This window comes from Cimex lectularius, unplaced genomic scaffold (assembly GCF_000648675.2).
Source record: "Cimex lectularius strain Harlan isolate CLEC.00 unplaced genomic scaffold, Clec_2.1 scaffold200, whole genome shotgun sequence".
NCBI classification, from domain to species: domain Eukaryota; kingdom Metazoa; phylum Arthropoda; class Insecta; order Hemiptera; family Cimicidae; genus Cimex; species Cimex lectularius.
The window spans coordinates 1,235,330-1,260,579 of NW_019392893.1; the positions used below are offsets into that span (position 1 = coordinate 1,235,330).

The window sequence follows — 25,250 nt, forward strand, 5'->3', positions numbered from 1 at the left end:
CAGTGTCCTTCGGGTGCAGCACTGGTATTACTACTGCCGTGACCTTTCCAGAGGAGGGAGCTTGGCCTTTGGCTCAAAGCCATTACTTTTTCAGCACAATGCCCGTGAACTATGAGCTCTCAACAATTGCTTTTGTCAACGAAGTGATGCATTTCCGATTCCAAAAGTTTCACACCAACCTGTTGATCCATCCTAGCCCTACTGCTTGAGCCCTTTTTACACATTCTCATCCCAAGAAATCGCCACGTCGCCTTAATCGACGATGGCCTCGAGTCTTCCTTGCACGTTAATCCTTCACACTGAGTGCCATCATTGGCTGGCTACTCATGGCATGTGACCTCTGAGTGCAGAACTGCCATTCGTTTGACTCCTGCAACCGTGTGAAAAAAAAAGTACTGTGATCACATTTGCAATGTGAATACAGCATATATGCTAAAAACAGATTAATTAATTTTTTCTTATTTTTTAAACATTGTTGGTTTATAAATTTGACTGATCAGCAAGTAGGAGTCCTAATAACGATAAAATAACCATTTAATGGCCGTAACGTTGTGGAATAGAAACAATGTCTTTGTCGGAAAAAACCCTCTCATCAGAGCGCCCAAAAAAATGAAAATAACAAAAAGAAAACCTAGGACTGGTGAAAGAAGAATGAAAGCTAAAAAATAATATTAATTAACTAAAATAATAAATTTTACCTTCATTAAAACAGATTCACTAAGTTTTTCCCTATTGATTATTTTGATGGCGACTTTTTTGCTGGTAACGCAGTGGACTCCCAGCTTGACGAGACCTGAAACAAAAAAAAATATATTTTGAGGTTTGTTGGTGAGGTATGAGATTATCAAACTATCCAGGCCCATCCAGTTTCACTAGTTTGATCTGTCTGATGATTTCAGTGTTCCGGTCATTCGTCTGATGGACCAAACCGGCGAGACCAGGCAGACCAAGATGGTCGAAGATCAAGCTACAATTTAAAAAATCTTATGCCAAACATTTTTATCACCTCCTATCTTCTGAAGACGTGAATTGGCGTTGACCTGTAATGATGGCGAAATATCTGACCAAAATGAACGGAAACGATCAGTCTACAAAATAATTAAAGCTTGTGATGATTGGTCTGCAAGTTGATGTACATATGATAAACAGATCGTCACTGATCACTTTTCTGGCTCCGTCTATACAAATTTAAACTTAATAAGGCTAAATTTGATTTTTGATCCGTTTTTGGAATTGTGTTAACTTCAGATTGCTCTTGTCTCTTCGGAAATATATCCGTCCGAGTAACTCCATGCAATATTTATCATTCCGAAATGAGAATGAGAAATGAGCCTGACTTGTTCGATCGACTCGCCATAAAATGGTTTCAAACGGTTAAATATATGATCAAACTGCCGGGTCGTATCTATAATTTCAATTTGGAGATAAATACGACTGAACGGTCGGGAGGATACGAAGTGGAAGGAATGCCAAGTACCACCGGGCACCGGGTTGAGGGTCCTCGTGCACTTTTACTCTATTCGTAATCGACTCGTCAAACACGTTTCGATCATCAATTGCTTCGCACCCTCCACTCATATAAAAAAAAAGTCTCCAATACACTAATAATGATCTCGGCCGGCTGAAAAATGCGTGCCTTTCGGTTAATTGATCGCCAATTTGTAACATTTCTTCAAGCCCAGTACCAATAAAGAATAGCCATAAAAATGAATTAAAAAATTACCATCAAATGTCTCATAAATGTTAATACTGAAGGTAACAGGAACTAAGTTAGCCAGCTTAGAAATGTTTAGGAAATGTTGATGATTTCTTGAAGTGACTGAATGAAACTAGGTTGGTGGTTGTTGGTTTGCGAACTGTAGCGATCAAGTGCCCATCAGTTCATGGTTCAAGTTTTTTATGTATTTTGAATTACTGTATGGTCGGTATGACCAAATATTTAAGAACGGTGAGGTCCCGAAAGTAAACTGCTCAAAAATGAATACTGATATTGCCAATTTGTAGTATTTGCTTTCCCTAGCATTTATTTTGATTATAAATTGCATTAAAATTTATTAGAAATTATTGTATTTTTTACTAAAGGAAAATTTAATTAAAAGATTTTGAACAATAACAAAATAAAAGGTTTTAAATCCATACAATGTGTTTAGTGACCGTTAGTTGATGATTATTTGGAGATCGTGAGACGCGGTCTGGTGTGACGTAGGTTTAGAAAAACATTTTCTTTTCTTTTAGTGTTTGTTTTCTGTGTAGATATGTCATTATTGTGTGTCGTGTTGAGAGTGCCCTGTGACACACTTTGAGCCCTGAAGATGATCTCAATAAAGCTCGAAACGTTGGCACGATAAAGAAAATGTACTTCTAAACCTACGTCACACCAGACCGCGTCTCACGATCTCCAAATAATCATTGGGTACAATAATTTTTTTAAACAACTAATGTCCTCTGTTAGCTAAAACTTAGCAGGCATACTATCAATAAGGTTTTTCATAAGGAATTTCACTCCATAGATGTTGCAACTGCACTCAGTTGTTGTAGGTCAACTGGCTTCGGATGATCATCGAAAAGCTTTCTCAGCAACGCATCCCACATGTGCTCAATGGGCTATACCTTGTTACTTCTATATTATTTATTTTAGCTTATTCTTTTGATTATGTTAGTAACCTCATGACTGTTCTTTTTTGAGCCTTGCCTGCAGATATTACATATAAACAAATAAATGCAGAATATTACGCAAGGTTGGAATAACTGTCGACCTTTGTCTCACCGTATCATCTGACCTGTGCATAGTCTCGGGGCACGGCTGCGAGCACAAATTAGTCGGTACTTAAGGGATAAAGGGATTTTTAAATGTATATAGTGTTTGTAGTGTGTCTATGTAATATTTATGTTAATATATTAGAATAAATGTAATTTATTAGCGTGAAAGGAAGAGGTTGGTTAACGGTGGTTGAGTGTGATGTCGGAGAGTAAAAGTAAGTTATTAGCGAGAATGGAGTGGGCTCGACCCCACCCCGACGAATATCGAGTACTCTGGGTGAATGTGACAAAACTTCTGCGCTTGTGGTGATATATAATGTTTTGTGTCTATTCAGTGCACATCCTGAGGTACAAATGAAGGGCTGGCATTTTAGAATATCGATTTAGTTTTCATATAAAAGCAGAGAGTCAGTAACAGATTTGGGACGCTCAAGTGGCTGGAAGATGTAAAATAGCGTGAAAGACCAGAAAAAAAGAACACGCATTGGGCCAGAAGTGACCTCAGCTATTTGTTGAACTGACTGAACTGAATTGAACTGACCGGTTTTTGAACAATGACATCTGTTTGAAAGAATATGGCAAATTTGAAGTTGGTCGAGCCCGAGTATGGCTGGTTTGAATAAATAAAATATATGATTTTCCTAAGAGGTATAATAATTCGGTAAATCCCTTATCCAAGCACGGCGTTATTATTGCCTTGCCGAATTTACAGCCGATAACTCACCGGAGAGCTCTAAACCTGTTATCGCGGATGAAATACGATCTATATTATTAAACTAACAATTGAGCGTCTGTTTATTAACATTTTCACGGGCAGCCGGTAGAAAATAATTTCACGGTAATTATCCCGTTTAATTAAACAAAAGGGGAGAGGGGTTTCAGAAACGACCCAATCAAGAGGGGTTGTCAGCTGTTTACGCGATTCTGATCGATACAAACTGTAGTGTAGTACACGTGCTTTAGGTGAAAAATAAACCCTTTGTCCTTGAGTGTCAAACGCAAGCATATTTATGTTGGATCAGACGTTAAACGTTAGGTCGACCAATTTATATTCTGTACAATATTACCCGGTTTTTGAAAACGACCTCCGCTCCAGTAGAAAGAATGTTGAAGAACCCCATTTTTTCTAAAATAATTGATCTTTACCTTTCTTTTTACCTATTCAATTCGGTTCTTCCTACAATCTACTTCTCTGTAGCATGAAAACACTAGTGCAAACCTAAAACAAGCACATTGTACTGCTTCAAATAAGCCAATAAGTCTACTGCCAATTTTAGATAAAATTGTAGAAAATAATTAAAAAATAATTCTTCCAATCATACATTCTCAAAATAAAATCTCATTAATGTTTTTCGCAACTGTCATTCAACTATCCAACAATGCCGTCGTGTCGTACACATTACCTCCCTACTCTTGAGTTGGGGCAGTATGTTCTGGGGCCATTCTTGACGTAAGCCAAGCTTTTGATCGAGTTTGTCACCCGGTCTTGCTGTTAATGCTCAAGAGCAACCTTCCCTCCATCTATTATGATGGTGATGATAATGGTGGATACAAGGAAGTTGGGGTTTTTGTTCCCCAAGCCTTCTGTCTTATTGTACTTTCCTAGTTTCGTAGTTCAGTGCTGTTCGACTCCACTCAATCTTTCTCCTATGAAGTACTAGCTCATTGATTGTCATTGATACTCGTTGATATTCCTTTCCCAGGGGTTTCTTTGAGCCAACGTCTCCATTGAGCGGTTGCTTCGCATTCGAAAGTGATATGAGTTACTGTTTCTTCCTCCACATTGCTTAACTTACAAATTGGGTCATCATTAAATATGCTTATGTTGTGTAACTATTTTCTCAGATGCCAGTGACTAGTAAATAAGGTAAATAGTATTATCACTCTGTAGTATAGCCTTCTATATCGGTAGCAGTGATTTTGTCAGTCTGGTGAGGGTGGTTTTCGTATAAGTTTCCGGTTTAGCACCGCTCGAGTTTATCCACTTCTCCTATGTTTGAAGAATAGGTTCAGTGACTATACATGGTTTTTCAGATCCTTCTCTGGCCAGTGTGTCTTGCTTTTTTACCCAAAATTCTCTTGTGTCCTGGTACCCAAGATATCATCAAGTTGTTGTTTCCCCATGTTTTGGAGTTTTTGGATGTATTCACTGATTAGTCATAATCTACAAATGGGACGTTATTAAATACGTCGTGTAGTTGTTTTCTCCGATACCAGTGATCGGAAAATAGTCCTATCACTCCTCCGAGTTTGACCGTCTCTAACTGTAGTAATTCTTTGCTAGTTTCTCACTTAACTCATGCTGCACAGTTCTCTCACTGACAGGTTTTTCCGAATCATTGAAAGCATCTCTCTCTCAGCATATTTCCTTATGCTACCTGGGTTTCCGAAGCACGGCGTTCTGGCCCCCACACTATGTCAAGTGTAGCAAGGTGTCGTTCCATTGTATCCTCAAGCTACCAAAGTCGCATTTGTAGACGATATTGCAATCTAGTAACCGCGATCCTGTCTCATTTCTGCTCGAAACCTTTCCCAAATTCTTACACACTTGAGTCTTCGTGTGAAAAGAAAATAATAACATTTCACACACAGACAAATCCACATACATTACCTTCACTCTAAAATGATCTTGCCTCCAGTTAAATAATACTCCCTTCCCGACTGAGGAAAGGTGCGGTACTTCGGACTGTACATCGACAACCGCTTGACGTGGTAGCTTCACGAATGAAACGTCAAGAAGTTATGACACGATAGAGGGCCTTCTGCGACTACTTGACAAAAGTTCTGCCTCTCAAAAATAGTTAAGCCAAAATGGGCCGGAAGCGTGGGGTTCCGCCAAACATTTAAACATCCGCCGCATCCAAATTCCACTACACATACTGTCTTAAATATTCCTTTTTTCAAGATGAAATCCTCTCTCGTTATCAAAAATTTCGCAAAACCCTCCCAACCACCGTAGGTGAACACATCAAAAATGTCGACAGATGAGACGATGGTCGCGAGATCTCCTACGAAGTGATAGTGCAAGTGATATTGACACCAGCGTACAGATTATTCAGACAACATTTTAGTATCGTTGGAGAACTACCAATGGGCCTTTTTTTCTCCACTATTGCTTTAATGTTGTATATCTGGGTGTACGACTTGTGTCAAGTTTGACGCTTGATATTCCTCTCTAAAAATCTAAACTCGCCTTGTAAGCGTGAACCGCCCGCACGGAACACTCCGAAAAGTTTCACCGACAATCCAACTGCTGAGAACTGTATCACAATCCAGTTATCCAGACTTCACGACGACTTTAGCGTAGTAGACATCATCACGATTAGGATTATGATTATCGATTACCACCACCCTTGGCTTTCACGACCTTTGCCATTAAAATATCTATTTTTATACAAAAGATTTGTCCAAATGCAGTACCGGCTGCCAAAAAATAGACCTGATCACATTATACTAACTTAAATAGCCGCTAAGCGCGTCAAATTTATTGTATTTACAAAAACTATTTAATTGGTTACTTAATGTACTTCCATATCCTCTAGAAACAATAATTTACCAATCTTATTCTTCTGATATTAATATTGTTGACCTATTAAAAATAAAACAAAATAAATAACTGGTTCTGACATACTTAAGATTCTAGGATTCCCAGGAAGAAAACACTTTAACAACTTTAATTTATTAAATAAAAACATAAAGGAAAGATATTGGAATAAACATTTATGGTCACTTAACTTACAAATGTTGTCAAATCACAATATAAGCTTGAATACAAGACATGAAGTAATTTGGGCACTGGCGAGGCTTATCTAGCGGATAGAAACTATCAAGCAAAGTGTAAATCATAACGACTGAGATTTAAGGGTCATTCCTATAACATGGATTTATTAATCAACTATACTATATGCAGCTTACAAGAATCTGAGACAATGCCATGTATAAATCCCATTGAGAGCTCACTGTCTATCTAAATATATCAACCCGAAGTAAAGATTAGACTATTAACTATTAATACTCTTGGAATTAAAAATCAAGTACAGTTAGATAATATTTTTTATTGAAATCCTACCTAACCGACCGCTGCTTGAGAATTGGTGAGGCAATGAGTTCTCGGAAATGAGATACAAGCAGATGCCCCACAAGGGAGTATTCCTGATCCCATCCTTTATATCATCGATAATTCTGTCCTGGCAACCCCAACCATCAAGCCGCAGTTTATTCTCTAACTCGAAACCTACACAAGCTACCTCCATATCGAAGAGATTGGCAAAGACTGGTGCAAAAAGTGGAGGACAAGACTGAAAGTGTACATACACAGTCATCCACTCGTGTCAAATACCTATGTCTATATTTAGACAGCAGACTGATGTGGAATCCCCACACAGGACTTAAAAGACAGCTTCAACACTAAACTAACCTTATACAAGACTATACTAAGACAACTTTTGACATAAGAAGTGGAATTGAGGGGTTCTACCAAGATGTGCTGGATGGCTTTGGGTTTCACAGTTGTCAACACTATCTCCTCTGCTCTTCCGAACAAAGAGTATTGCTTGGGTACGTTCCTAGACAAGCTTTTGATACAGCCTAGCATCCGGGCATGCTTTATAAACTTAAACGATTCCTACATACTCTTTATTATTTTATCATGAAATCCTACATAACAGACCGCCACTTCAGTGTGAGGTTCTCGAATATTGAACCGATACAAGCCGGCTTACAAGAGGGGAGCATTCTTGGTCCTATCCGTTATATCATCTATACTGCTAACCTATCTTCATACCCCAATACCCACCTTCGCCGACGATACAGCAATTTTGTTATATAATTCGTATCCTATCCAAGCTTCCTCCAATATCTAGGACCTTGAGCTTATCAAAGACTGGTGCAAAAAGTGGAGGAGAAGACTGAATGAAGTCAAATGTACTCAGTGTACGTTCACACTGGGGAAGAAAAAAAAATACAGTCTGCCCCACCACTGTACACTGTACGGAGGAAACTGCGCGGTTCTACCAAGACATCCAACACCCAGCGCGTCTAAATCTTCCAATCAAAAGTTCTCAGACAAATCGTCGCTCCTTACTAGTCACTAACCTCGCTATTCACAACATCCTCGTAATTCCTTTTGCCAACGAACTGGTCTGCTCCCGATTCTACATGTTTCAACCAACCTCTCGATCCATCCTAACCCTACCACTTCGAGCCTTCTACACATTCCCACCCGAGAACCGGTCACGTCGCCTTAAACGACGATGGCCTCGAGATCTCTTTGCTTCTTAATCCCTAGCATTACTCAACTAGTCAGTTGGCTTACTCATGGCATGTATCGTCTGAGTGCAGTACTAACATTAGTGTTACTCCTGTGACCGTGGAGAAAAAATGTACTGTGATCACATTTGTAATAAGAAAACATTTATAGGATAGAAATAAATTTCAAAAATTAAAGTAAGTAAGTATTTAAGGAAAAATACATTATGTATGAAAAAGTTATTTATATTTTACTTTTTTCTGTTTTGTGTTTTAATACGATCAAAAGAACCTAAATGTTTCATTGAAAAATAAATCAAAAGCGAAGACTAATTTTATCGAATCTTCGAGATGAAAAGCCATCTTTTTCTTATAATAAACTAATAATGGCCATTTTTCCAAAAGTCTTAAATTTCCGAGGATTTTTTTTCAACGTCGGGTGGAAAACGAGTGAGGGACAGGCTTTTCACTTCCAGGGTGATTCGGTTTCGGAGGGGGAAGCCTACCGTTTCCTAACAAGATTATACTAAACTCCATTTTGGCCCACGACGTGATCATCAACTCTTGCCACGGCGAACATTACCCGGACGGATCTTCGTGAAGTTTATATATATGTATATCGTCCTTTCGTAATATTGTTCCATCTTCGTTGCCACTGTACCAGAACCCAATTTACAGCTTCTTTTTCGGTGCTTACTGGCTTCCATGGGGTTATTCCTTTTTGCAGCTCCCACTTCGCACAAGCGTTCTCGCCCACAATTCAATTGGAGGTTGCCCTGCTATTACTAGGAGCGCATCTGTGAAACTATCCGATAGGCTTGGGTAACAGCTAGCAATGCTTTTCTTTGCGCCATTTCTAGCGTTTTCCAGCCGGCTGACCGTAGACTGTGTGTCCACGCTGGGGCTGTATATAGGATCACGAGTCGATTAGCGCCGAGTAATATATCAGCCTACTTCTACATGAAAATCCCCACCATAAACAATAAACTGGATGTGAACTATCGCACAACTATAATTAATCAAATCAAAATAGAGATTGATCCCGGAAACCCTTTTTACAACATCCTATGACGTATAAAGATGGCTCCAAAACACACGAAAGAACCGGATTAAGAATTTTTTATAAAGCCCAAAATATGAGCAGTCAAACTCATTAGGGAAGTACTGATAGTCATGCAGATATTAAAGCAATAGCATGTAAAAAAATCACATCAAAACTAGTCAGTGAATCCATCACAAAGCTCCAAAACCCGAGGAAAATCAATAACCTGATGATATCTTGGGTATCAGGACACAAAGTAATTTTGGGTAAAGTGAAGGCAGACACACTGGCCAAATCTTTAAGACCATAAATAGGCCCTGAACTTATTCTTGTGATAACAAATACAAACAGAATTCTCCATCACAGAAAATATCTATAAACACAAAATATACACTGACAGGCAAACTATTTTGCCCACTTGTAAAATAACTTAATTTGTATATATTTTTATATATGAATCAAAGTTTCACGTGTTTAATGTTTAGTATTGAGTCTGTGTTTAGAAAAGTAAAAAAAATGTAAATTGCTAAGGAAAATGAAAAAAAAATACAGACTGATAAAATTTGTTTTAATCAATATCGCGTATTTCCTTCTCTTGTCTCGAAGACGCATCGGTATACTTTCTACCAGTCTGGAAATGCCTCTTTGCTCGAGGTCAGCCCAATCTTCACGAAGAATTCTTTCAAGATCGTGGATTTTCAGGAAGAACACGTTACCCTTCAGATAAACGAAAACTGAATAAACTAACACATCAGCTAACTACGCAATTGCAAGCATATCGCTCCGACCGATTCAGACGATTTACTGAATCACTAACAATAGAAAACTAATCTTACTGGGCGGCAGCTAAAAATCTTCTATCTTACCACAAAATATCTACCCCGCTTCGCCAAGTCGACGGCAGTTGGGCCAAGTCAGATAAGGAAAAAGCGAATGCTTTTGCCTTTTACCTGAACACAGTGTTCCCACACATGCCAACATAATAGACCATACTTATTCACAACTTATCAATGAATATTTACTTTCACCGATTCCATTATCCCTCCCTCCAAAAGCTTTTTCACCTTCTGACGTTCGTTCTACCATACAACACCTAAAATCCAAGAAAGCTCCAGGTTTTGATCTTATTACTCCAAAAATTCTCCAACATCTTCCCAAAAAGGCCATCATATTCATTACATACCGATTCAATTCTGTTCTTCGTACAACCTACTTCCATATAGCTTGGAAGCACTCGTATATTCGAATGTTCCCTAAGCCAAAATAGCCAACACATTGTACTACTTCATATAGGCCAATAAGTCTACTACCTACTTTGGGTAAAATTTTAGAAAAACTCCTACTGAAAAGAATTCTTCCGATTCTAAATTCTCAAAACATAATCCCAGACCATCAATTTGGTTTTCGCAACCGCCACTCAACTGTCCAGCAGTGTCACCGCGTGGTAGACATTATTTCATCCTCCCTTGAGATGGGACAGTACTGTTCCGGAGCCTTTCTTGACGTAAGCCAAGCTTTTGATCGAGTTTGGCACCCGGGCCTGCTGTTCATGCTCAAGGGCATCCTTCCATCCACCTACTATCTCGTACTGCACAGTTACCTCACTGACCGATTCTTCCAAGTCATCGAAGGCCATTCCCTCTCTTCATATTTTCCTATCCATGCTGGTGTTCCTCAGGGTAGCGTTCTGGCCCCTACACTGTACCAGGTTTTCACAGCTGACATGCCATCTCATCCCGAAACCACCACATTCACATTTGCAGACGATACGGCAATTCTCTCTAGCAACTCCGACCTTGTCATTTCCACTCGAAACCTCCAACAACACCTCATACTACTAGAGTCTTGGTGTAAAAAGAAAAGGATAAAATTTAACACAGACAAATCCACCCACATTACTTTCACTCTTCGTAAAAAGATCCCCCCCCCTGTTTTCTTAAACAATATTCCCCTCCCAACTGCGGACAAGGTGCGGTACCTCGGATTGTACATCGACAAACGCCTGACGTGGAATCCTCACACAAGACTGAAACGTCAGGAGGTTATGACACGATTTAGAGTTCTTGCACGACTTCTTGACAAACGCTCTAATTTACCTCTCAAAAATAAAAGGCTGCTTTACAACACCATAGTTAAGCCGATTTGGACTTACGGACTGGAAGTGTGGGGTTCAGCCAAGCATTCCAATATCCACCGCATTCAAACTGCCCAGTCTATAATACTACGAAAAATACTAGATGCTCCATTTTATGTATCGAACCAAACTACACATACAGATTTACATATTCCTTTCGTACAAGATGAAGAGACGTGTTGTGCCAGTCATTGGGATCTGAGATAAATATCTTCACAACAAGCATATTAATGATGACGCCAGTTGTATGTTAAGCAATGAAGATGAAATATGCGAAGGACCACTCAATGGAGGCGTAACCTGGGATACAAAGAAAACGGAAAGGAATTGTAGAATCGACGGTCAGTGAGCTAGTACTTCTTAGGAGAAGGACTTTTGAGTTAAGAAACTAGGAAAGTAGAATAAGCCAGAAGGCTGCAGTGCTTGGAGAGCATAAACCCCACTTTCCTTGAAATCTCCTTTCATCATCATCATATAGTAAAAGAAATCCATTCCAGCTCGGCTTTGAATTGTATCAATTCAAAATTTTCCTTAGTATTCCTTTTGAGTTACATTAAACAAAACGGGTTTAATAATAAAGCAAATTAACTTTTGATTTGGCCCCAGCATAACTCCTGTAATGATCGATGTCTTATTTCGCCCTTGCGAATCACCTTCACAACTTTGCAGCCCTATGCGAATAGCGAATCGCCCTATACAAAATATATTCGAATTTGAATAGCGAAGTGAAAGCTTTCTGTATCTCAACGTTATATTACAACATTTTCGAGTTGGAATAACGGAGATAATGTCTGAGGGGAGGACACGCGCCGTTTTCAGCAGAAAGGAAAGTCAATTTCCCCTGACGAAGCTTCCACGGCAGATAAGATAAAACCGCCGTAAAAAATATAGATTATCCCGTTTTTTAAGTGTCAGAGAAAATCCCCGCAAAACAATGAAATAGCGTTGTGAGTTTATTATAAAATTTAGACTTCAAAATTTTATCGAGAGGAGGCTTAAATACGAACAAAACAATCTTTGGTAAATCTAGGTCTTTAAATTATTAAAGACTGAAGTACATAAAATTATCCACCCTACGTACTGATTAATAAGGAAACTTAATTGTAAACACAATAACAAAAAACTGTCAAATTAATGTTTTTTTGTGGTTTTAGTTCAACACAAACTTAAAAAATAGTAGTCGGTTGAAGTTACGAGGTATTAAACTTCATCCTCACTTGAAAATACGAAATGCCATAACTTTTATCACGGTACGACGGTTTCAAGTAAAGCTTTGGAATGGTGTCCAAAAATAGAAAAAATTTATACATGAAAAGCACAGTAATAAAACAATAAATGTGTGGTGATTATTAGTGACCATTAATCAATAATTATTCCGAAATCGTGAGATGCGGTCTGGTGTGATGTAGGTTTGAGAGAAACGTTTTCTTTATCGTGCCAACGTTTCGATCTTTATTGAGATCATCTTCAGGGCCTGGGATTTACAATTTTTCCACATCTTACATTCATTTGTTAAATGTAAACAATGTTTGTAAATCCCACGATTTCGGAATAATTAATAAACCAAATATACATTTAACAGTGTTTTTTCTTGACCATGTTGATCTGAAAGGCTGTCTCACACTGTATGTTTTTTACCAGGGGTTTTCAGCGAATGATTAACAAAAGCTTTTCATACAAATTATTTTAATCTAATATTAATTAATTAAATATTAGGTAAAAATAATTTGTATGAAAAGCTTTTGTTAATCATTCGCTGAAAACCCCTGGTAAAAAATATACAGTGTGAGACAGCCTTTTTTTTTATGTACGGTTTTGGTTGAAATGAAAAAGCTAGTGCCACGAGCGGGATTCGAACCCACGACCTTCGGCTCAATACGCCGCTCTAACCACTTGAGCTATCGTGACTTCGATCCACTCGGACACCGACTACACATATCAACCTATAATCTTTCGAATTTTTCCTCCTTTTTGCCATTTTTCAAATGTCGTATAATCAGGATTCGATTCTCGGCGACACATGAAGTGGTCACGGGGAGCTGATAGTAAAGTTATACTTCGTTTTACTTATTAAATCCATTATATTTCGTGGTCTATTGGCCAAATTACTTCTTTCAATTAACTAATCTTTTTATGTAAGGTTTTGGTTGAAATGAAAAATCTTGTGCCACGAGCGGGATTCGAACCCACGATCTTCGGATTCGAATCCCGCTCACGTCTCTAGCTTTTTCATTTCAACCAAAACCTTACATCAAAAAATTAATTAATTGAAAGAAGTAATTTGTTCAATCAGACCACTAAATATAATAGATCTAATATTTAATTATTTTTTATTTCTTGGTTTTTTCACGATTTAGCCTTTTGCTCAGTTTATTGCTTTCTTCTTTGGTTTAAAATTAGGTTATTCCTAATGTCCAGGGGTGCGGTAAACCCGAGAGATTTATTGCAGGGGCAATATTTGGGATAAAACAGAGCCAAGCTTTTTTTCGATCGGTTCGCTCTTTCCACATGACTTTACCGTGAAGTTCAAGTTGTGTAACACTAGCAAACTTATTTTTTCCGAAAACTTTCGAATTCAACCATTATTTACTCGCAAAGTCTCTCCTACTGAAAAACAAAGCTTGACCGATCCCGTTTTTCATACTGTTAAAGCGGAAATTATTCGAATTAGGATCTGTTGATTCATGCGATACAGTTGCGCATTACACTTGTGTCGTGAGGGTCGAAACAGCTGGAAGGCTTCGTGCTGAGACCCTTTTATTATTTTTATTGCACAGTTGAGAAGTTGCGAAAGTTCTTACTGTAAAAACATTAAACACAATAAAAAAAAATATCTCATGTAGACCCCGAATAGAAAATGAATTAAATGATTGGTCTTTTTTTTAACAGAAAAGGTAAAGTTAAAACAGGCGCATGTTGTTTTGAAGTAAAAAGTACCTTATGAGGACGATCTGCATACTAGCTAAACTCGATCGGTTAATTCACTCTTAATATACTTTCAGTCGTAAATGGGTGCGGTTAGTTTCGCCGAAACCGCAAAAGCCGAGCGTCCCTTGGACACACGCCAGTGCTTTTCAACAACAAAATTATAAATATTTCGTCATTTCGAAGGTAACAATGATTGGAACTGATATCTGTAAATTTTACACAAAGCGTTTTATTTAAGTGGGTTATTTTGAAGGAAAAGGGCATTAATTAAATAATGCTAAAAAAAACTAAACCGACCTAAAACAGCAAACTGATAAAATTGGTTGTTTTGATCTAATAGCACTCCACATAACAAATATTAAATATTTATTATCTCTCATAAAATCTTCAAAAATAAAATCGTGAAGAAAAACTAAATAGGAAAATTGACGAATACGAAAAATTATCCAACTGACCAAAACGGTACAGAATAAATAAGCTATTAAAATACTATATTTTTATTTAGGAAGGATACAAAACATTAATAATAAATTAATCTTTTCATGTAAGGTTTTGATCGAAATGAAAAAGTAGTGCCACGAGCGGGATTCGAACCCACGACCTTCGGCTAAATACGCCGCTGCTCTACCAGTTGATAGAGCTCCAGTACATAGCGACATAGCTGTAACATAGCTAAAATGGTAGAGCAGCGGCGTTTTTAGCCGAAGGTCGTGGGTTCGAATCTCGCTCATGGCACTAACTTTTTCATTTCGATCAAAACCTTATAACAAGATTAATTAATTGAAAGAAGTAATTTGGTCAATAGACCACTAAATATAATAGAATTAATAATAAAGACAATCTTGTCTATGGATAAAATCAAATCTCTCACTATTAATATGTATTATTAAAAAATGGGTAATTTGAGAGAAATAATTTTTAATTTTTTAATTTAAACCTTTCTATTTATTTTTAATGTTCTAAAGTTATAGATCTTAATTACTTCAGAAAAAAATGAAGCAGGGGTGCTGTTAAAATTATACATAATTGGCTATTTTCGACAAAAATAGTTGTTTTTTACTTAAATTTTTAAATTATAATTTTTTGAGTACGAAATTTTGTTGAGCTAATCAAATAGAGACGTTACACTGAAAATGCATGCATTTCTGACAAAAACAGCGAGAATAGGCGTACTGAGAATAGAAAAAAAATATTAGCTTTCTCGTAAAGTAAATGGATAATATTGTTTTAACTGAGGCTTTGTTACATAATATATAGAATATAAAAAAAAAAGGTTATTTTGAGGAAGGCAGTAGTGAAACCGTAGTATGACCTTAATGTTTAAAAATCTGTGCTGTTGTAAAGCCTAGGAGTTTGTTAAAATTGTAAATAATTGGTTATTTCAGGAAAATCGAATTGAGCAAACATATTTAATCACACAAAATCTAATAAAGTATGGTGGCAAAGGACTAAATATAGAAATTCTCTGAAAATGACGTCATACGAACAAAGTCTGGACAAAACAACGCGAATAAACGAACCGAGACGTTAAGATAATATTTTATTGCCAACATCCAGAATTAACCACCTCGATCCGACCCTCTGATTATAAAAATACAAAAAGAACATAATTCAAATGCGGCAGAGCCGAACGTTTCGTGTATCAAGTCGTTGGGTGTCCGTGGGAGGATCTGACCCGTAGAAGAAGGGTCATCCTCACCCGATTAAAGAAAGGTCAAACGAGGTTGACATACGGTCTCCGTTCATTTTATGTGAGCGTGCATAGTGCCTTGTTTATTCATCTTAATCTCCTAGTTCCTGTTAAGTGCAGTGAACAGTAACACAGTATTGAAAATGGAAAGCCGAAGCGCATCCGACAGGCCAAACCTGCGAAGTTAGGTAGACTAAAGTGATCGGAAATGACTGAACAGTTTAACAACGACAAGAGGGACTGGTTTAGTTTTATACTCGACATTCCTCCGTCATTCTCTACACACATTATATAAATAACCTAATTGAGTTGGGGTACTCAATATTCCAACATCGACCTTCTCACACTGCACATTCACGCTAATAAATATTAGCACTGCAATAAAACAACCGTATGTCTTTCAGCTCTCTAAATGGAGCCAAGGAATGGCACCCTTCAATTCAGAGGAACAGATCAAGCAACCTTTCCTCTACATTCACATACATGGGCTTTGGCCCAAAAATTAGTGTCCGTGTGGCAACCTCGCATGGCCTGTACTTGATCGGGTAAGAATGACCCTTCAGTCATGCCTTCCGAGAGCTACCTATCAAGCACTTAGTTTCATTGGTATTGCTTTTAGCGTCAGAGGCCAGGAATGTGATGGTTACGTCTAGAGGTCGGGACGCCTTTTCGTTACCAACCATGTCCGGGTACCCAGACAAGAATCACCGTTTTCCCGAGACGCTTCAGTTCATACTTACTTTCTTGGTACTTCTCCAACAAGAGTACAACTAGGGAGTCGACGGAGAACATGTCATGGACGGGAGTAGCTATGCAGAAAGAGTCGGTGTAGACTAGGTAGGCTGTGCCACCATTGACCCGAATCATTCCAAGCACATGCCAAATCGCATACAATTCTGCTGTAAACGCTACAATGCAGTTGGGACCTTGAAGTTGACGCCCCCTCGCAATACATGGCAATACCTTTCTGTGAAGTCAATACTGTGATCAAAATATCAATTATTTACAGCCAGGCAGTTTTGGTTCTTACAATACACATTTTCTACGAATCAATATTTTCGAAACAAAAAAATCGCAGAATATGTGGATTGTTAGTTGTAAAATTTACGCTTTAGCCACCGGCTACATTTTACCAGCGGTTTGTTGAAACTTTTATCGCCGTCGCACGTCGTCATCCATTGGTACGGGCAGAGGAAACTAGGTCGTGGGGCGCATTCCACGGGTTCGGGGGGCGCGTTCAATATTTCAAGGTCCTGCGTGTCTAACTTCCAAGATTTCACTAGTTTATGGCCTCAGGGCGGTTGTGAGAAGTGAAAAAAAATCCATTGAAGAAATACAAGCGCTAAGTGAATCCCTAAACGTTTTTTTGGCCGGTGATAAATAAGACAGATTGCAGGTTCCACTCTTTTCCGTTTTGGCTCGAGGAGATAATACAGTGGCAAAATAGTGACTAATGTAGAAAGTTTATTGCATCGACTTTGTTGCTGGTCGTTGCTCGTTAAAACTTCGCTCGTGTAACACAAAGCTTAAAGTTTCGCGAAATAATTCCTTATTCACGGCTAAACCGACATACTTGCAAAATTTCTAAACGCCCGTGATAAAATGCTTGCGCTTCACAAGGTACGAGAACATTTAATACGGCACTGCGTTAAAAGTTCACTTATTTAAAGATTTTATCCATTTATATAAACGCTAAATTAAAAACATAAATAGTTTTATTACGATTATATTAATAAAAATCATCAGGCTTCAAGTAATTGCTCATAAAACATTGATGCACGTTTTATCTACACACGACACAATTTGCTGATTGCATGCTAAGCGATGGACGATAATCAAATTAAGACTTTTCTGGCTGACTAAGCCTAAACATTGTTATATAGATCGTTTTTATTTTTTTTAAATGTTGTTTTTAAAATTTGAATGAAAAAAGCATACATGGATCAACAGTTGAACATCGTCTCACGTGGCATCAGCAGCAGCAGCAGCAGCCGCCCTCGCAAATTGGCAAATTCAATTACTCGCCGTTCTCACGTCTACTCGCTGAACCCTTAACTGGAATGTTAAACGATCGGTATCGCGAGAAAATTTAATTAAACCTCAAGACATACGTTATGCTCAATTAAATTATACCACACTATGTGTTAAAGAGATTAACATACATAATCATTGTGCAATACCGTCTAGATTACGCTGTCTTTCCTCATTATCATGAAAAATCATCGACGGTGATAAAAGACTAAAGAAGTCGTTGCTTGCTTTAATAATTATAAGGGGACCTCGATGGTTAGGACGTCCGAATCGTATTTGTCACAAATAATTAAGGTTTTTAGTTGAGATAAAAAAGTCAATGGCACGAGTGGGATTCGAACCCACGATCTTCGGCTAGATACGCCGCTCCTCTACCACTTGAGCTATCGTGACCTCGATCCACTAGGACACTAACTTCCCATCTCAACCCCACCTTTTTTTAATTTTCCCTCCCTTTTGGCATTTTTGAATTTGTCACAAAGTTGGTTCTGGGTTCGAATCCCCGCACCGCCCATGGTTTCGTAATTGATTATAGTATGAAAAATGTATTGTAAGGTGATCACCCTCCAAGACACCCAACGATTAGTTGACGTAATCCTTTCTGTATGACAGGAATTTACTTTACGTTTTAATAATTATAAATTTGTAATAGATAACTAATTATTATGTAGGAATAAAATGGCGGTCCTGTCCGTTATTATGTAACTTTTTTAGATCAGTCTTGAGGGTTGGGGTAAATCAATAGATCAAATAAAAGAATGGTAAAAGTAGAAGGATATGATGATAAATATCAATAAGCCATATAATCCTGACAAGCCTAGTATTTCTTTTCTACCGTTCATATTGTTTGGAATAGGCCATCAATTGTGAGATTTTTTTGGTGGTTGTAGTGTTGATCATTTATGATCATACTGGTCTGCCTTGTCTCCTTTGTTTTACTCTGTCAACGGATATTATTTTCATTATTATTTTTGGTATAGTCTGTGCATAGAATACATTCTTTACAGATAAGGAATTACGGGATATCAAGGTGTGGGTTTTCATTGTCCAACTTGTCATTAAACGTATAAAAGGACAAAACCGATATGTCACATAGGCGAACTCCAGAAAAAGGTGAAATCCGGAACGCGTCTGACAGACGAAACATTATGAGAATTGTCAGTGTGTCAGACTTAATCGAGGAATGCCGCGCCATGGCTCCTAACAGGGAGCGAGTAGGAATGACACCCAACATGAACAGTCAGGGGATGAGAGTGGGTGTCCCCTGTTCTGATTTTTAAGGGAAACAGGGGTGTTTCCCGATTGTGTAACAGTACAGTTTGTATGTATTTGTATATTTGTTATCTGGTTGATCAAAACTACCCAAAAATTGGGAAGCATTCAAAGAATGGCAAATCTAAGCATCAAAGAGACAACGAAAAAACTCTTTAATTGCACTAGAAACTCTGCCAAACCTACCTCTATCGGAAATATTTATACAAGGGGAGGCAAGGAAAAGCACACCAAGGCACCAAAAACAATCAAACTAGTAGGAACTAAAACTTCGGGCATACAATAATAATCAATAAACTCAGACACCCATTCTTAAAAATACAGATGGCTCCAAAACACATGAAGGAATCAAAAAATATGAGCAATCAAACTTATTAGGGAAGTTCACCTCGTTCTTTTATACCATCAACGCTTGTGCCTTACAAAAACCTAAAAGAGGTTACACTGGCAAAAAAATCCTCGTATGGTCGGATAGCCAAGCAACTTTTAAAGCATTAGCAAGTAAAAAAATCTCATCAAAACTAGTCAGTGAATGCATCTAAAAGTTCCAAGACCTCAGAAAAAACAATAACCTGATGATCTCTTGAGTATCAGGATACAAATTTTGGGTGAAGGCAGACACATTGGCCAGAGGAAGATCAGTAAGACCAAATATAGTTCCTGGACCTAGCCTTGTGATAACAAAAAAACACATGATCTTTCATCACAGCTAAAATCAAAGGAGTGACAGAACTATTTACCAGTTACTGGAATCTACACAATTGGCATATTCAATGATGATCCCATCTGTAGATTATGCAATAAGCAGGAAGAAACAGCTACCCATGTCATCTTCGAATGCGAAGCAACAGCTCAATGGAGACATAACCTGGGATACAAGAAAACCAAGGTCATGGGATCGCAAGAACGACAGTCAATGACCTAATACTTCTTAGCAGAAGAATGGAATCGATCGCGCTAGTACCCGAGCAACTAGGAAAGTTTAAGCCAAAAGGATGCATTGCTCGGGGAACAAAAACTCCAACTTCCTAGTCATCATTATCATATATATATATATATATATATATATATATATATATATTTGTTTGTTTTTGTAAATGAGTGAGAAGGCCGTTAACAGAATATGACAGTTCGGCAGCCCACCATTTAAAAAAGAAAGAAAAATTAGCCAGATCAGGATGATCAACGACCAAACTGCAACTACAATCTAGTTTAAAAATAATATTTAACACTTTATGCTTATGTATTTAATGCTATCAAGTTAAGGTTTCTGTAATCTTACATTTAACTTGGGCTTTTATTATATAACATGACTTATTCACTATACATGTCCGTTTTTTACAATATTATAAATTAGAACTTTTATCTAAAATACAAAAATAATTGATCAGTTTTGATAAGTTTAGAAAAAACAACGAAAAAACGAAAAATTTCTTGTTGAGGTCTACTAAGTTATATCGGTCAGTCGCTTTTCACTTTTTTACATATCTAGGGATAGGGATATGGATAAAAGAGACGGCCACAAGGCCTACTGCACCTCGACCTGAGTAGATCTACAGTGCTCTTCTGTTATTTATAACTTCAGGTTATTAACCAGCCTCCACAGCTTTGCCAGCGGCTCCTTGGTGTAGGATCTTGCTTGGTGGTTTTTCTTGTCCTAGTTGCAGGAACCTGCACCTACATAGACCTTCACAGAAACATAAAATGTGTTCTGCGGTCTCCTCCTCTTCCTGGCAGTATCTGTACAAGTTTCTTTTGTCTGTACTCCTATCCTGTGCATGTGCTTTCTTAAGTGGCAGTGCCCTGTCAAGAGTCCAAACAGAATCCTGGTTCGGTTGCGGTTGCCTTCCAGTAAGTCTTTTGTAAGTTTTGCGGATAGTCCGCCTACATCTAGCAAACGACCAAGAAACTAACAAACAGACCAACCACTGAAGCCGGCAAAGTGCCTAAACACCAAAATCAACGAATCCTGATGAACCGGGATGATCGAAATAGACAAAATTACGTCTATCTATCTTTACTTTTTTTACCCTAAATTCTCCTGACAGGTTGGAAAATGTTCATACAATTCACTAATTTCGTGGTCCGCTTGACAAATTAATATATAAAAATTAATTAAGGTTTTTAGTTGAGATAAAAAAAGTCAATGGCACGAGCGGGATTCGAACCCACGATCTTCGGCTAGATACGCCGCTGCTTTACCACTTGAGCTATCTTGACACTAACTTCCCATCGCAACCCCACCTTTTTGAAAAATGGCAAAAAGGAGGGAAAATTCAAAAAGGTGGGGTTGAGATGGGAAGTTAGTATCCGAGTGGATCGAGGTCACGATAGCTCGAGTAATAGAGCAGCGGCGTATCTAGCCGAAGATCATGGGTTCGAATCCCGCTCTTGCCATTGACTTTTTTATCTCAACTAAAAACCTTAATTAATTGTTCATACAATTGTTCAACATGTCATCATAGGATAATTAATTTCGTAGATTGTGACTACATCTGTCAGACTCTTTTACATAAGGCGTTAAGTAGGGAGTGTCGCTCAGACCCACATTGAAAATGGCAAAATCCCGAAACGTGTCTCACGCATCAAAAGTCATATTTAACTCTAAATGCAATCTCTAAATTGTTCAGAGAGGGACGTTTATAGATTAAACTTCAATTTATTTTTCCGGGAATCCATTAAAATTTAAAGGATAGTAATCCTAATAAATTTAATATTGAACAAACAACTGGCAAATCCTGATTGATTTATGGTTATTGTTATGTTTATTTTCTGGAGAATTGCGTTTTTGAAAAGAATTACATAGATGGATATATATTATTTTTATTTATGAACGCACAGGCATTTTTCCTTTATCTTTTGGAAAAGAAAAAAAATGTTTGTTTTCTCTTTATTTAAATCCTGGTATCGTTTTAAAAGTTTCGACATTGAATCCGTCACGAAGCACACCGACCACTAACTCGAGTTAGGGCCGAATATAAACAGGGTTCCCCCCTTTTCGTTTCCACACAGTGTAGTTGTGATGTATAAAGCAATTTCACGGAGGGTCGTGATGCCGGATCAAGGAACACCCGAGGATTTTGGGATCGGCCGTCACCCTTTTATTTATTTCCTTTACGTGAAGAATACTCTGTATGGAGTTAGACTCAGGGGACGAAGAAGAGGAGGAAATATTTTGAAGAGTTTAAAAAGAAAGGACATTTGTCGATACAGGATTGTGTCTCGTGGCATTTAACCTTTATAAGCAAGTAGGCTTTATATTTAAAGAACCGAGTCCCTTTGTGTCAAATGACCTGAAACAATTACGTTTACAAGTTGACACGTACCAGGTCATGGCGAATGCCGATGCCACCCTACCGATCGATAGTTCTTCAGCCTTTATCGACAGCTATCGGTCATAGAACGACTCACCTCTACACTTATACGACTTTCCTTAAATACAGACCTGTATCATACTTGACGAATAATAATGAGTTGATATTAACACTACAACAATACAAATATACGCGAAAATTTTTAAGGAACAATATTTTACTTTCCTAATGAAAAAAGTAATCCTAATAATAAATTCAATACTTTCGTGGTCCGCTTGACCAATTAATACATGACAATTAATTAAGGTTTTTAGTTGAGATGAAAAAAAGTTAATGGCACGAGAGGGATTCGAACCCACGACCTTCGCCATTTCAATTGTCGCCGAGAATCCAAACCGATTACACGACATTTGAAAAATGGCAAAAGGAGGGAAAACTCATAAGGTGGGGTTGAGATGGGGAGTTGATGTCCGAGTGGATCGAGGTCACGATAGCTCAGGTGGTAGAGCAGCGGCGTATCTAGCCGAAGGTCGTGGGTTCGAATCCCTCTCGTGCCATTAACTTTTTTTCATCTCAACTAAAAACCTTAATTAATTGCCTAATAATAAATCTACTACGTTTCTGGTTTTACAACCTAAATCTGAAAACAACACAAAACAACAACAAAAACAAGAAGGTTTTAGAATAGCTTTTGGAAGTACGGGTTCACTTCAAAACATCCTCTCAAAACCTAAAGACAAAGTAGACAACTTGGCAAAAAGCGGAGTTTACCAACTCAATTGTAATGATTGTGATATTAAATATATAGGACAAAGCGGTAGAGAAATAAAAACGAGAGTAAAAGAACACTTGCCTAAATCGAGCAAATTTTCGGAATTTAAGGACCATCTAACAGAAACAAAACATAATTTCAATTCAAATTTAAATACAAGAGTGTTACATAGTTTCAACAAAGGGAAAGAACTAGATTGGTTTGAGAAATTTGAAATTAAAAAATGTAAAATGGAACATGGTGATAAATGCATTAATAATATAACAGATTTTGATCTACCTCCCATTTTAAATATGTACATAAATAATATCAAGCGTCCAAATAATTAAATTAATTATTTTAATTGTTATTATTTTTATAGTAATTTAATAATATTAAGTATTTACTATTATAATATTTATTTGTGTTATAATTTCCGCGTTTCGCACGTTCAAATTGAGCGCCATTACAAAAATCAGCTGCTAATTGGAACGTCGCGTTGGCGGAGGTATCAGCGGGTTCACTTTGGCAATTCATGTCGAGAGTCGTGGTTGTAGAAGTCCTTCAACCTGATGATGAGCTAAAGGGCTCGAAATCCGGATCGTTGCAAAACAACTTACTGTGAGTAGGAACTATCTTTTAAAAAAGGATTCAACACAAAACGTCTCTAACGTAAGACATGTCTCCAGCTAAATGGAAGCGAACCGATTAAACAAAAACATTCCAGACAATTTGCAAGATTATGTTTAATTTAAATGTATGAGTAAATTTAATCCAATTTGATATTTTTCTGGATCAAAAATTGTTTAATCATATACATAATTGTTGCTTCTTGATTTAAAAAATAATAAGGAGTCAGGTTCAAAATATTAAAACGTTTGTTTCTAGTCTGAATAAGTACCACACTGGCTTTTTTTTTTCTTTTTTTTTTTTTTTAAATAAATTGTTATAAAATATTAATGACTGACGACCACTTTTTTAACCATTGCGTTAACTCACCTGAGGAAGGATTCAAATAAATCCGAAACGTTGTGGATAAAAACTGGTTGTGGTTTTTTTTTAGATGACCTATTATCCCACCTTCAAGAAGGAACATCGTTAAAAAAATACCTTATTACTGCTGTTATTAGAAAATATATCGAAATTGTCGCATAGGAACCTCAAAGTTCTTGAGAAAAAAATTTCAATACCTTCTTAGTATACAAAATTTGAAGAGGTATCCAAGAATTTTGATTGTAAATTATGCATTGGTCTTAAGTCAAGATAAATATTTGTAATGAGGTTATATGAAAAACTGACAGGAGAAGTAAACACTCGAATGACACCGTAGGGGCTGCTGAAGTAATATCAGTAAGAAAATTTAAATGTTAACATGATACCAAAAATTAAGAAAATTATTTGACTACCTTAATGTACAGTATGTAAAAAAATGCACAGAATAGCAGTTTTAGTTTAAAAAAAGTTTTTTAACTTGCCGGCGAAATCTAAATGAATAAATCTAACTAGGCTTTAGCAGGTAGGTTTCGAGCTTATTTTTAAGTTATTTCAAATAGAAAAAAATCCGTAAAATTCGTTGTGGTTTTAATTTAGAAAATTATCTAAAATTTAGTTTGTCAAAAGAACGCAGACGAAGTGATTGAATTTTAAAATTTTTATTACGGGTTAAAAGGCATCATAATTACAAAATATAATCCACCCTCGGTTATTCAAAATATTATTATAAAATTAAAAAATATAATTAAAACATTTTTATAAAGTCGAGAGGTGCAATTTCTTGGCTCTATATAGAGAGCGCGTAGGAATGCCACCCGGTATGTGCATTCTGCTTGAGCACTGCATATTTGAGTCTCTTGTTCCAATTATTTGAGGAAACAGGGTCGCTTTATTTTATATTGTTTTGTGAGCTTGTATTGAGAGTGAATGTATTTATTAGAGTGAATGTGTTATGAGAGAGGGCGGTAAAATATTGAGTACCCCATCGCCGCTCAATCAGGGTAGTTATATGTATAATAAGTGCAACTGGTGATGGAAGCCTGCTGTTAATTTATTGAAAATTACAAAAACTTGTGGACTGTTGGAAG

The 25,250-nt window shown here is 37.3% G+C and overlaps 1 protein-coding gene across 5 annotated transcripts in view; it reads right to left on the bottom strand.

Annotated features, from left to right (window-relative positions):
* Window positions 1-25,250, bottom strand: part of LOC106667745 (serine/threonine-protein kinase BRSK2) — a 107,359-nt gene that overhangs the window by 18,796 nt on the left and 63,313 nt on the right. For all 5 annotated transcript variants that reach the window (XM_014395884.2, XM_014395883.2, XM_024229119.1 and 2 more), the window contains exon 2: window positions 699-793. In XM_014395884.2, coding sequence (XP_014251370.1) covers window positions 699-793 — 95 coding nt within the window. The remainder of the gene's footprint in view (window positions 1-698; window positions 794-25,250) is intronic.